The 14,025-nt window shown below is 35.2% G+C and overlaps 2 protein-coding genes across 3 annotated transcripts in view; one reads left to right on the forward strand and one right to left on the reverse strand.

The window, feature by feature from the left end:
* LOC142353108 (MAP kinase-activated protein kinase 2-like) overlaps positions 1–14,025 on the forward strand; it is a 256,806-nt gene that overhangs the window by 91,814 nt on the left and 150,967 nt on the right. The window lies entirely within an intron of this gene.
* Positions 1–14,025, reverse strand: part of LOC142353115 (sodium/hydrogen exchanger 9-like) — a 62,020-nt gene that overhangs the window by 10,885 nt on the left and 37,110 nt on the right. Inside the window, exons 11-14 of the mRNA XM_075405323.1 lie at positions 11,064–11,217; positions 10,730–10,910; positions 9,940–10,269; positions 15–65 (exon numbers count right to left, since the gene is read on the reverse strand). Of these exons, the coding sequence (XP_075261438.1) occupies positions 15–65; positions 9,940–10,269; positions 10,730–10,910; positions 11,064–11,217 (716 nt within the window). The remainder of the gene's footprint in view (positions 1–14; positions 66–9,939; positions 10,270–10,729; positions 10,911–11,063; positions 11,218–14,025) is intronic.

The following is a 14,025-nucleotide window of genomic DNA, read 5'->3' on the forward strand; positions in this document are numbered from 1 at the left end:
TTGTTAGTACTTACATAAGGAGTCTCCAGAATTTGGAAAGACAGCTGTGCTTTCCCCTTATACAGCTGTAAACAATCAGTGTTAAAAATAATTGTCATCAGCTGAAGGGGCCAAAATTAACGAATTCAAAATAAAAGTAACCCGAAAGTTTATTCTTGTATTAATAATGTTTTAGCTGGAGCAACTTGTTCCTTCAATGATTTATATTTTTCAATGATGTACTCCAGCGCACCAAATCAAGAAAACATAACCGACTTAAGAAGTGCGAACTGCTCGCAGACGACCAGCTGGCTGAGGCTTAGTGGGGGATTAAGTGAGGGGTGTTAAGTGGGTGGAGGGTAGTCAAACTCTTAGAACCGCCCATCATACCATGAATTATGTACCCCCCTATACAGTTTTGGTGAATCGCATACTTAGTCTAGCAATCCGTAAGGCTCTACGAGAACTAAATGACCTCCGACCGTTCTACGAGAACTAAATGACCGTTCGAGAGCAATTATAAACAGACCAAGGAGATCGCAAAATGAATAAAAAAGGAAAGAGACAAAACTAACGGACGGCAGAAACAATTAAACAATAAAACATAGCCGGCAGATTGCCGGAATAGCTGCGAAAGAATAGACCTGCGTGCCATATAGTAGAGATAGAAACAGACACAGATCTAAATTGAAAAAAAAAATCGACGCCGCTCAAAAAAACTAGGCTAAAAAACATTCAGCGATAAATTAATAAAGCTTGTTAAAATTCATTCCACAGAAGCCTCTTATTAGGGATCTTTACTGCACATATGAGTTTCTTTGACCTCCAAATTCAATTTAAACTTAAGTTTTAAAGTGCAAAAGTAATTTTATTGAGTGAGTTAAGTCACGTATGATCAAAATCTAATCACGCAAATAACCTAAAAACTTTATCTAAAGCGAGTGAGAAATGACGTCACGCGCGCAAATGCCGTTAGTGAGAGGAAGAAGTCATTCAGAAAATTTGACTTTTTCAGCTTTGCTGTGTGAACAAATGTAAAACGAAAAAGAGCGTCAGACGACGAAACAAAAAAACATAGCAGGACAAGTCTTGACGTACAATTCAAAGAATTTTCATTGACTTAACAAACAACTAGACCTAGAACGGACAATGAGTGAATTGGGAAAACCATTTCTAAAAAAATCAGATGAAAAAAACAGAAAATCAATGTCAAAAAGCTGCCAGGGAGAACAAAAAACCACTAGTGAGATATGTAATTTTGATTCTAACAAAAAAACTAGGTCCAGAATGAGCTGTGAATGGATTGGGAAAACTATTTAGAAAAAAATCCGATCCGAAAAATTGAAAAAAAAAACAGAAAATCAGAGTGAAATTGCCGCATGTGAACAAAAAAACCACTACCGCGAAACCGAATTTTTGTTCAAACACCGTTTTCTCACTCTACTTTAAAATTAGAGCGAAAAAAAGCCACGCCGCAAAATCACTCGCTTTTTCGCTCCATTTCCTGTTTCAGCGTGACCAAAATCACCACTCCAATTTGACTTCAAAAATCATGAAAATGTGTGAACAGATCTTAAAAAAGAACATAGCCGGAAGAATTCCGGAAACGACTCGAAGTGAAAACCCATTTAAACGCCATCCAACTACTCATCAAACAAAACGTGCCTTCACTTATTTATGATTATATTGAAACAAAGTCATGAAACAAAAAAGTGAAAACAATAAAATCAAATCTGTTAAAGTATGATAAAAAATCTGATCAAATTTTGTTATAAATTGAGATCCCGAAAAAACTATCTCTGCCAAAATAACTTCATCAAAACAACTAGTACTTACAAAAGCCACTTATGTGAATTTTGAAAAAAAAATACTTTAGGCCAAAATTATGCAAAAATAGCTCTTAAAAACAACTTTTACTGAAAAACTGGAAAAAGTTAATACATTTTTTAATATTTCAAAAACATACAAATCCAAAGAAAAATTCCCTTCAGCCAATAGGAAACCCAGATGCTCGCAAAACAATGGGCAGGTCCTAATAGGCAAAGAAACTTAGCTAAAAACAGAAAAAAAAACGAAAAACTGCAAAAAATTAAGAAAAATAGTTCCAATTTTCACCATTTTTTTGACATATTTCTCAACAAAAAAATGATTCTTCCCACAACACTGTAACCAATTGTTATCATGAAATTGCTCAAGTAGAAGGGGTTTCTTCAATACCCAGTTGAGCCCGTAAAACGAAAAAATCGTCAAAAAAACGCCAGAAATTAGCCCGAAAATCGGCAAAATACATTAAAAACCTCCGAATTATCATAAAATTCATATGAATTTCCAGAAACCTTCAAACCACTACCGAAACCAGCCTAAAATTAAAACAAAATCATAACCAAACCTCTTAACCAAAATAAATGAAAAAACTGCTTTAAAATGCCGCACGTGAACAAAAAAATTTCGCTCGCTTAGAAAATTTTTTCACACATCAATTTCTCGCTCTCTCAAAAACAGCGGTATGAACAAAAACCACTCTCTTTTCGCTCCGCTCTTTACTTTTGTTCAGCGCCAAAATCACTCCAAATGTTTTCACGCGTTTCATTTCCCGCTTCAAAAATCACTCCAATAAAATTGATTAAAAAAAAGGACTTCTCCAATACTCCTCTTCGAGTCGTAAAAAAAGACAGCGCCCCAATACAATTCAAATTCTTTGAATTGTAAAAAACCAAGAGCACCACAATATAGCTACGCTCAGCTTACAGCTTCGCAGCTATAAAAACAATTTTCAGAATAAAAACGTTTGCCCCAATGATAACAAACAAAAGACAAAATTTTGCGCAAGAAAATTAAAAAGTAATAGAGCAGTTAAAATAATCATCTAGAATTTATTGAGAAACGAAACAGTCTTTCTGTCAATTTTTGTAATAAACTTCAACAAACAGCAGTCTCATTTTTAAATCTGGAAACTGGGTATGTTTCATTGACCACAAAAGGATCTGTAACCAATACTAAACACACACACTCATTAGCGTCAGAAAAATTGATCTCCAGCGACTTGCGAGTCAAACAAACTGGAAGGGAGAATACGTTTGTGGCAAACACTTCTGACTGGGGAGGGGTTCGAACTCGAGAGCAGTTGGATCAAAGTTAATAACATTAACCTAAACGCTAACAGATCCATGTAGGGTCATCGCTCAGAATCGGTATTATTTTAGCTGCAGTCTCAAATCATAGAAAAACATAAATCGAACAACGTCGGGCGACTCACTCTCAAACGAATAGCGAGGCAAACGATTTGAAAGGAGACATAGGCTACAGAAACTTTATTGATCGCTCAGAATTGATTTTAATATAGCAAGACATTTAATTTCTGAATGCTGGCAATTCAAATCACTCAAAACAGTAAAAAAAAATTCTAAGTAAACAAAAACATTAGATAAAAACTATGACCACTAGCATATTCACTTCTAGTTCCCCATAAACCAGCTGCGACCTCTCATTAATGAGATAAAGTTACAGATCGGCAAATCCAATGACAAAGAAGGACGAGATTCAAAAATCTGTAAATTTCGAAATCAAATAGTTTCACAATGTTATATGAAGCTTTAGCCATCAGATGAAAATTTTATATGAAGACGACGGCTCCCCAATATAATCCAAATTCTTTCAACCAACACAAGAGACTACTAACAGCATCGCTATACTGTCGCCGCATAGCTATCAAAAATTTTTCCTTTATTTCAGCAACAGACTTAATTTCGGAACGAGTGCAGTTCAAATCATTCAAAACAATCCAAAAATCAAGCGTGAAAGCCACTCAAGAAGCGAAATCAAAAGAATGTTCTGAAAAGGTCATTCAAAAAATAAAGAATGTTCTAGAAGAAAACAGTCAAGCAACAAATTCACATAAAAGACAAACAATTAAAATATTTACTTCAAATTTCGACAGCAATGAAACAGACCAAAAAAAAATTTCTCTTCTTTTGTTAGTTGCTGAGATGTTCTATTTTAATTCCGAATCTGCATAACATATTAATCCTAGTAGCTGCTCTCAAATAACCTTCAATTAGAGTTACAAACACTCAGCTGACACTATCTTCATGAATTAAAGCAGTGAAGTCCATTTGAAAGTGAGGAAAGTCATTTCTGAGAGTGGGGTGAGTCACGTGTGACCAAAAACTTAACCATTCAAAAGAACGAAGCAAACAAAATTTGCTCCACTAAGAATAGAAAATGACGTCAAGTACGCAATTCAATCAAAAATGCATAAATGAATAAAAGACGATTTGAAAAAAAAATAGTAAAAAAAAGAAAATCAATGCAAAATGCCGCATGAGAACAAAAAACCACTAGCAAAAACAAAAAATTTGGTTCAAGTACAAAAATTAGGCCTGGAATGAACTATGGATAGATTGGAAAACAAATTAGAAAAATAAAACAATCCAACAAATAAAAAAAACAGTAAAAATCAAAGTGAAATTGCCGCATGTGAACAAAAAACCACAAGCGAGAAAGCGAAATTTGATTCAAACAAAAAAAACGGCCTAGAAGTAACTTTGAATGGATTGCGAAAACTATTTAGAAAAAAGTCCGATCCGAAAAATCGAAAAAAAAAACAAAATCAAAGTGAAATTGCCGCATGTGAACAAAAAACCACTCGCGAGAAAGCGAACTTTTGTTCAAAAACTCTTTTCTCTTTAAAACTAGAGTGAAACAATTTCTCACCGCAAAAATAATCGCTTTTCTACTCTTTCTGTTTCGGCATGACCATAATCACTACTCCAGTTTGACTTCAAAAATCACGAAAATGCGTGAACAGATCTTAAAAACAATACAGCCGCCCAGTAAAATTCAAAATCTTTGAATTGTAAAAAAACCAAGAGAAGGCCAATAATATCGCTTCCCTGCTAGTAAAAACGTACCCGGCAGATTGCCGAAAATAGCCGTCGTTGATTCCCATAACTCCATTGGGATTGAAAGAAAAGAAAATATCAAAAAAAATTGATTTTTGTATAAAAACATTTTTAAGTGCGATTTATTTTAATGTGATTTCGTAATGAACATACTCCTGTCTCTCAGTGAGAGGCTACAGGGTCTAGTATCAATACCAATAAGGATTATAGATAGTAACAAAAACTTATGAGAACAAAGTTCAAGTACCGGGCATCTAAAAATGGGCTTTATGGGTTTATCCCGTTTCTATTATTTTATGAATAATTTTATAATAATTTTTTTTAATGACTCTCTTCACTGTTTGCTTTGCTTTGCTGAGCAGCTGCTATTTAAGAGGACTTTGAGCAGAATGACAGAAGAGTGAAACTAGCCGAGAGAAGTCAAAAAGATTTCACTCAATGGGTAAAGCGAAAAAAAGTTCGACGAAGTAAAAAAACATAGGACAATTCCTGAAATACAATTAAAAGAATTGAATGCAAAGCTTTAAAGTACTCTACCAGACCAGCAGATCAATCGAACAAAGCCAAAACACAAACAAAATCATCTCAAAAAATTGAGAAACTAAATCAATCAAACTGAACAAAAATATACTCATTACTAAAACTCTTGAAGCTTTTTTCCCTTAGGCAAAATTTCATGCCTTTAAAATAACATGTTTCAAAAATATGTTCAAGATCGTTTTTTTGTTTTTTAAATCGGTCCAGTATTATATCTGCATGACCTGAAAAAATTCACTGGCCCTTGAAGATCGATTAGCTCTAAAATGACCAAAAAATATAAAAAATGAAATCAATTGCAAAATTGAAAAAAAAATGCTGAAAATTGTAATATTAATATTTTCAGAATCATTTCTGTGTCTCTAGAGGCTATCCATTAACCCCATTCCAAGCGTTAAAAAATTCATTGGCTCAAAGATCGATAGGCACTTACTTTTAGAATAAATCTCAAACTTCAAAAAATAGAAATTCGTTCTATTTAAATGTTGAAAACCGTTCAATTGCCCCCTAGCAGCTATCTTATAACATATTACCACACCCTTTTTGATAATAAGATATTATCAAAAAAGTTCTAAAATTCGAAAACTAAATTGTCGATAACAAATCCATTGAAGCCAACAACCATGCAGTAACTTTTTATCAGACCGTGGAATAGGTTTTTCTGGCACTTGAGAGTGGACAAATATCGAACTTTGACAAAAACTTTAGAAAACCTTGAAAAAATTGCAATTTTTTATAAAATGCCAAATTTCGAGACATTAAAATGTTGAAAATCAACCCATTATTACTACAAACCATGCAGTGCTCTATTGTCAAACCACAAAGGACATTTCCTGGCCTCTGAAGCTGGAAAAACTCAATATATGACAAAAATTTTCAAAAAACTTGAAAAAAATTGCAAAAATTAGTATCATTTTGCAAGTTTGTATTTGTAGTACCAAAATATATAGCTCATAAAATGGTCATAACAAATTATTTTGTCTCTTAAAAGGCCTTCATCAATTTTCAAAAGCTTCAACGTAAGACTAAAAAAAAATAAAAAAATCACCAAAAAAACATAAAAAAATGCAACATTTTGAGCCCAAAACCTACTAAAAATGACCTGTTAACCTTTAATTAAGGCCATCCCAGCAGCTGCACCACTCTAAGCAATTGAAGGCCTACTGAAGCTTACTTCGGGCCTCTAATGAAACTTATTGCCCACTGTGCTTTACCTGTTTATCCCGTTTTGAAAGATGAAAGTCATTGAAAAATGTGTGAACACATCTTTAAAAAAAACACATCGCCTCATTACAATTCAAATTCTTTGAATTGTAAAAAAATAGGAGCGCTATAATAGCCGGCTGAGAAGGTGAGGGCGGCTATTAAACATAACCGACTAAACGTCGGAATAATTGCTCTCGAACGACTAGTGGGAGCCCTAATCAATTGCAGCCTGCTTCAGTCGGGCGCAAGAGGGAGCATAAATGGGACTCAGAAGTTTAATAGTGGGCTTCAAATAACAAATTAGAGGTTAACATATACCACTATTAAGATTTAAAGTAAGAAATGGCACCAGTTTCGGCGCACTTTTCATTTGACTTTTAGTATTAAATTGCCGCCAATTGAGTTCAGCTGCTTGAAATTGTGATTGAGAGAGAATTTTAGATCACGCGAAACGCAAAAAGTCATGGGCGTAAAAGTCTCTTGAAAAGTCAAAATTGTCAATCGAAAATTTTGCATAAAAAAGACACACGTTTACAATAATTGCTATGAACTTCGTTCAAGAGCAATTAAAAAGTTTGAACAATCAGTGCTGATTCTCTAACTTAAGTTTTCCTGGATTTAATACTGTCATAGTTAGCAAAAAGGAAATAAACTGTCCTGGAAAAACATCAGCAAGAAATATTCAGTACATCCTAAATCTTGCACCTTTATAGATATCAAAATACTCAATTACATGTCAGCTGATTTATTATCAAGCATAATTCTCTTAAAATGTGAACATTAATAAAATTTGACTCACGTATACATTGTTGGGTGCACCGCCATTATGAGCAACCTTGGGCGCACCTCCACCGTATTCAATTCTCTCTTCATCAGAAACTTTATTGATCGCTCAGAATTGATTTTAATATAGCAAGACATTTAATTTCTGAATGCTGGCAATTCAAATCACTCAAAACAGTAAAAAAAAATTCTAAGTAAACAAAAACATTAGATAAAAACTATGACCACTAGCATATTCACTTCTAGTTCCCCATAAACCAGCTGCGACCTCTCATTAATGAGATAAAGTTACAGATCGGCAAATCCAATGACAAAGAAGGACGAGATTCAAAAATCTGTAAATTTCGAAATCAAATAGTTTCACAATGTTATATGAAGCTTTAGCCATCAGATGAAAATTTTATATGAAGACGACGGCTCCCCAATATAATCCAAATTCTTTCAACCAACACAAGAGACTACTAACAGCATCGCTATACTGTCGCCGCATAGCTATCAAAAATTTTTCCTTTATTTCAGCAACAGACTTAATTTCGGAACGAGTGCAGTTCAAATCATTCAAAACAATCCAAAAATCAAGCGTGAAAGCCACTCAAGAAGCGAAATCAAAAGAATGTTCTGAAAAGGTCATTCAAAAAATAAAGAATGTTCTAGAAGAAAACAGTCAAGCAACAAATTCACATAAAAGACAAACAATTAAAATATTTACTTCAAATTTCGACAGCAATGAAACAGACCAAAAAAAAAATTTCTCTTCTTTTGTTAGTTGCTGAGATGTTCTATTTTAATTCCGAATCTGCATAACATATTAATCCTAGTAGCTGCTCTCAAATAACCTTCAATTAGAGTTACAAACACTCAGCTGACACTATCTTCATGAATTAAAGCAGTGAAGTCCATTTGAAAGTGAGGAAAGTCATTTCTGAGAGTGGGGTAAGTCACGTGTGACCAAAAACTTAACCATTCAAAAGAACGAAACAAACAAAATTTGCTCCACTAAGAATAGAAAATGACGTCATGTACGCAATTCAATCAAAAATGCATAAATAAATAAAAGACGATTTGAAAAAAAATTAGTAAAAAAAAGAAAATCAATGCAAAATGCCGCATGAGAACAAAAAACCACTAGCAAAAACAAAAAATTTGGTTCAAGAACAAAAATTAGGCCTGGAATGAACTATGGATAGATTGGAAAACAAATTAGAAAAATAAAACAATCCAACAAATAAAAAAAACAGTAAAAATCAAAGTGAAATTGCCGCATGTGAACAAAAAATTTCGAGACATTAAAATGTTGAAAATCAACCCATTATTACTACAAACCATGCAGTGCTCTATTGTCAAACCACAAAGGACATTTCCTGGCCTCTGAAGCTGGAAAAACTCAATATATGACAAAAATTTTCAAAAAACTTGAAAAAAATTGCAAAAATTAGTATCATTTTGCAAGTTTGTATTTGTAGTACCAAAATATATAGCTCATAAAATGGTCATAACAAATTATTTTGTCTCTTAAAAGGCCTTCATCAATTTTCAAAAGCTTCAACGTAAGACTAAAAAAAAATAAAAAAATCACCAAAAAAACATAAAAAAATGCAACATTTTGAGCCCAAAACCTACTAAAAATGACCTGTTAACCTTTAATTGAGGCCATCCCAGCAGCTGCACCACTCTAAGCAATTGAAGGCCTACTGAAGCTTACTTCGGGCCTCTAATGAAACTTATTGCCCACTGTGCTTTACCTGTTTATCCCGTTTTGAAAGATGAAAGTCATTGAAAAATGTGTGAACACATCTTTAAAAAAAACACATCGCCCCATTACAATTCAAATTCTTTGAATTGTAATAAAATAGGAGCGCTATAATAGCCGGCTGAGAAGGTGAGGGCGGCTATTAAACATAACCGACTAAACGTCGGAATAATTGCTCTCGAACGACTAGTGGGAGCCCTAATCAATTACAGCCTGCTTCAGTCGGGCGCAAGAGGGAGCATAAATGGGACTCAGAAGTTTAATAGTGGGCTTCAAATAACAAATTAGAGGTTAACATATACCACTATTAAGATTTAAAGTAAGAAATGGCACCAGTTTCGGCTCACTTTTCATTTGACTTTTAATATTAAATTGCCGCCAATTGAGTTCAGCTGCTTGAAATTGTGATTGAGAGAGAATTTTAGATCACGCGAAACGCAAAAAGTCATGGGCGTAAAAGTCTCTTGAAAAGTCAAAATTGTCAATCGAAAATTTTGCATAAAAAAGACACACGTTTACAATAATTGCTATGAACTTCGTTCAAGAGCAATTAAAAAGTTTGAACAATCAGTGCTGATTCTCTAACTTAAGTTTTCCTGGATTTAATACTGTCATAGTTAGCAAAAAGGAAATAAACTGTCCTGGAAAAACATCAGCAAGAAATATTCAGTACATCCTAAATCTTGCACCTTTATAGATATCAAAATACTCAATTACATGTCAGCTGATTTATTATCAAGCATAATTCTCTTAAAATGTGAACATTAATAAAATTTGACTCACGTATACATTGTTGGGTGCACCGCCATTATGAGCAACCTTGGGCGCACCTCCACCGTATTCAATTCTCTCTTCATCAGTATAGACTCCTCTAACTGGCTCACCTCGTGTATCTTCACGTGACTTTGAAAACAACTTCACTATAGGCTGGCACCAGGGCTGTGGGAACGTCATGTAGAGAGGGTGTCCCTGGTTAACGGTCAGGAAGGGTTTGATGTATCGACGGTCGAAGTCATACCACCACGCACTCACAGGGTGCATGTGTTCTTTCCTCTGTGAATTCACTACCTGTGGTCGCACATTTTCACTTGAATGGAACGGCGATCCTTTGTCCTGGAATAAAGAACATAGCTGCTTAGTTGCTATTATGTGTTCTATAATAATAATGGAAAATTTAAAATCACATTTAAGATAATTTTCAAATACTCATATCAAATCGACTGGAACCGTGCTTATCTTAGCCGACACCCAAACTATTTCCCAGAGCGAAACACTTGAATGTTATTACAGGACAATATTTGCTAGTAATTTACATTGGTAACCATTTTCGACAAATGCATCTTGTAGCTAATAGCATGTTTTCATAAAATTTTTTATTGAACTGATTAGCATTTTTTCTCATGTTACCAAAAGGTTTGCCATACAAAAGGTTCGGCCTGTTCTTATTAAAGAGAGGCCTACTACCAACGCAGCTGCAGTTGATATATAGCAAGCCTCTCCAAAACTGCTGGTTCAGATTTTCTGGAATTGACTCAGAAGTAAAGTTTAGTATTACAAAAAAAATTCAGCTTACGGAGAACTTGTTGCTCATTGGGAAATCGGTAGCCGCGACAGAGTCCGAAGAGTTCACGCCTGCTCCCCCGGAGAAGTATCCATTGTTCACGTGTGCAGAGGAGTTGCTGACGTCACTGCCTCCACTGCGATGGCTGTCGTTATCTTCGATAGAAGAAGCATCGTCATCTTTGACTCCGACTCTGAAATTAATAATGCGTCACGACTCAACAAAAAAACAAACGTGGGAACGTAACGCAACAAAATTAAGTAAGGATCTTTTCCACTCCGGATTTGTTAAAAAATTTGTTGTTGCAAATATTGAAAAACTTTGCAATAGAAAAAATAACCTGTACCTGATTTTGAGTAACTCTAAAACCTTTGTAGCCAATGACCCACACAGAATGACTGTCACTATTACGATTAGAAGTGTCGTTGTCAGCATTGACTGTCTGGCTCCAGTTGAAGTGTTTCGGATAGCCAGGGCAAAAGCAATTGCGCCTCTCAGTCCTACAAAAGAAGCGTCTTTGCCTCAGGGATACTTTAAAAAAAACAAAAAAAAACGGAGAACTATAGACTTCCTACACTATTTTCTCTGAAAGAACACTAATCTGTAAATTATGAATGCTTTAAACATGGCCGTCAGATTGGCGAAAAATAGCCCCCATTGATTCCCAGGACATCAACAAGAACTGATTCGGCAAAGAGAACAAGAGGCAGTTAATGGTCAAAGACCCAAAGAAATATCAAATAAAATTCGTAAACCTTGGCGTGCAAAATTCAAACCTCTCCTCCTCGTGGAGTCCCCTGGGTAGAAGAACTGTTAGCCTAGCTACTAAGGCTCTGGTTAATCTTAGAAATTTGACCCCTTTTGGATTAAAGAGTCATTGATAACTGATACAAGCAACTCCACAATATTCCAAGAAGTCATGTGCCCCTCCCGCTTACGTAGGGCCGAAAGTCGGTTGTTTCCTTGTCTAAGTGAATCAACTAAACGGTTGATCAGCAATTTAAGCGTAGAAAGCACATTCAAATGCTCTTCAAGAACAAGGAACCACAAAGCCTAACAGATTTGATCACTCATTTCTCGAACGCTAATGAAAGAAGGATAACCAGAGCTTCTGGGACTGACATTATTTAGACACGCCTCCCAATATGTGCCCCTTTCTAAAACACGACTACCATTAGAAAGCGATAGAACTATTGCCATCCCAAGTTCGGACAAATGCTACGATTTGTACTTTTCTGGAAATAGCACGAGAGGCTCTAGTGGTGTTGGTCTCATGTTGACCAAAGACGCAAAAACAGCAGTAATTGGCTGCAACCAATTGTCAGATCAACTAGCCGTTTTCCGTCTTACTAGCAATCCAATTAACATACACTATTGTACCAAAAAAATACGTACAGCATGATTTCTGCTTTAAAAGCATGATCCGCGCTTCATGAGCATGATTAGCGCTAAATTTGGAAGTTTTAAGAGAAATGTCATTAGTTTTCTCCGCTTAAACAGAAAAGATGGTTAAACCGCATTGTTGTTTCATTGTTTTCCAAGTTGTTAGGTTACAAGATGTCGGATTTTCATGAACGAAAATACAAAAACAACTCAACTTGAAATCAAGATCCAGTGCACAGCATGCGTACAAACGTTATTTGAAAAATAACAGTTCGATGCCAAACAATCGAGAGCAAGACTCCCAAAATTGCCAAAAAACGCAAAAAAAAGCTAGTTAAACTTCTCTTTCCGCGTATCAACGCTCTCTTTCTACGATACAAGAGGTAAATTTAGACAAGTTATCAAAAATATAGTTTCTTCAAGAAAGGCTGCAAAAAAGTCACTTTGACGAAAAAAGGCAGGTGTTTTTGTTCAAAATGGTGTATCAATAAAAAAGTGTCCAAGCAAGCTAAATGAAGCCGGTTATTTAAAAACTTTCAAAAATAACGAAGAAAATACGCATTTTTAGGACAATATTTTCCAAGATAATGCTTCTGTGCATATATCGAAGAATATCGGCAATTTTTTCCAAGGAGTGAAAGCTACTGAAATGACCGGCATATAGTCCAGATCTCAATCCAATCAAAACTTTATGAGAAATTTTGAAGCAGCAAACACGAAAACACTTTTGTCAAAATTTAGAAAAAATAAATTTGAAACGAAAATGACCCAGATGTCATAAGAAACCGGTATGAAAACTATATCAACCACCTGCTAGACGCTAAAAAAGCTAAAGGTGTAATGCCACGTTATTAGAGAACACATTTGAACTCAAAATGTTATATTATTTGATGTTTAAAAAATTTTCAGGTATACGTGACTTTTTTGGTACCATAGTGTATCAATAACAGCTATCAATTCGCCACCTAACTGCAATGACGATTATGCTAGGGATTGTTTCTAAGTCGAAATGGAGAAAACTATGAGTACAATTAACAAGCAGGAACATAACCGACTAACGTCGGGCGAATTGCTCTCAAACGACCGGCGAGCGGTTGCTTCGTCAGTAGCTAGGCAAAGTTTAATGAGTATAGCTTAAGCTTAATTGAAGCTGCATAAGTGAGCGCAGCGGGGGGAGGGTGCACCGGGGAGCTGATGGGGTGGCAACAGTGGGGGGTCAATCTCTAAGAACCTCTCCGCACCATAAGTATAATTCTCCAAAACAGATTCTGTGAATCGCATACTTGAAGACTAGTGAGCTGAAAGGCTCTAAGAGCACTTAAGGCCCGCTGGGCGCTACCTGTTCATCCCGTTTTTTAGGACGAAAAGTCAAATGCATCAGACGAAAAATTGGTCAAGCAAAAAATTGCGTAAAAAAGACCGACAGGACTAATAAAATTGCTAAATTCGCTTGAGAGCAATTAAACATACCCGGCAGATTGTCGGAAAATAGCCGCCGTTGATTCCAATAAGCATGATTGGGATTGAAATAACAGAAGATATTGAAAAAAAAAAGATTTTTGTACAAAAACATTTTTTAAGTCCGATTTATTTTGATGGCATTTCGTAGTTGAACATACTTCTGTTTCTTAAAGAGAGGCTATAGGGGCTACTATCAATAACAATAAGCATTAGAGATGGTAAATAAGACTTATAGGAACGACGTTCAAATAGCGGGCATCTAAAATTGGCCTTTATGGGTTTATCCCGTTTCTATTTCTGACATCCATTTTTGTACTATCTCTGTTCATTTTGAATTGCTTTGCTGAGCAACTGATGTTCAAAATCACTTTTAGCAGAATGAGAGAAGAGAGAAACTAGCCTAGAGAAGTCAAAAAGATTTCACGCAATATATTTCCTGTTTCGGCGTGACCAAAATCACCACT

Source organism: Convolutriloba macropyga, chromosome 14, assembly GCF_964194025.1.
Source record: "Convolutriloba macropyga chromosome 14, txConMacr16.3, whole genome shotgun sequence".
NCBI classification, from domain to species: Eukaryota; Metazoa; Xenacoelomorpha; order Acoela; family Convolutidae; genus Convolutriloba; species Convolutriloba macropyga.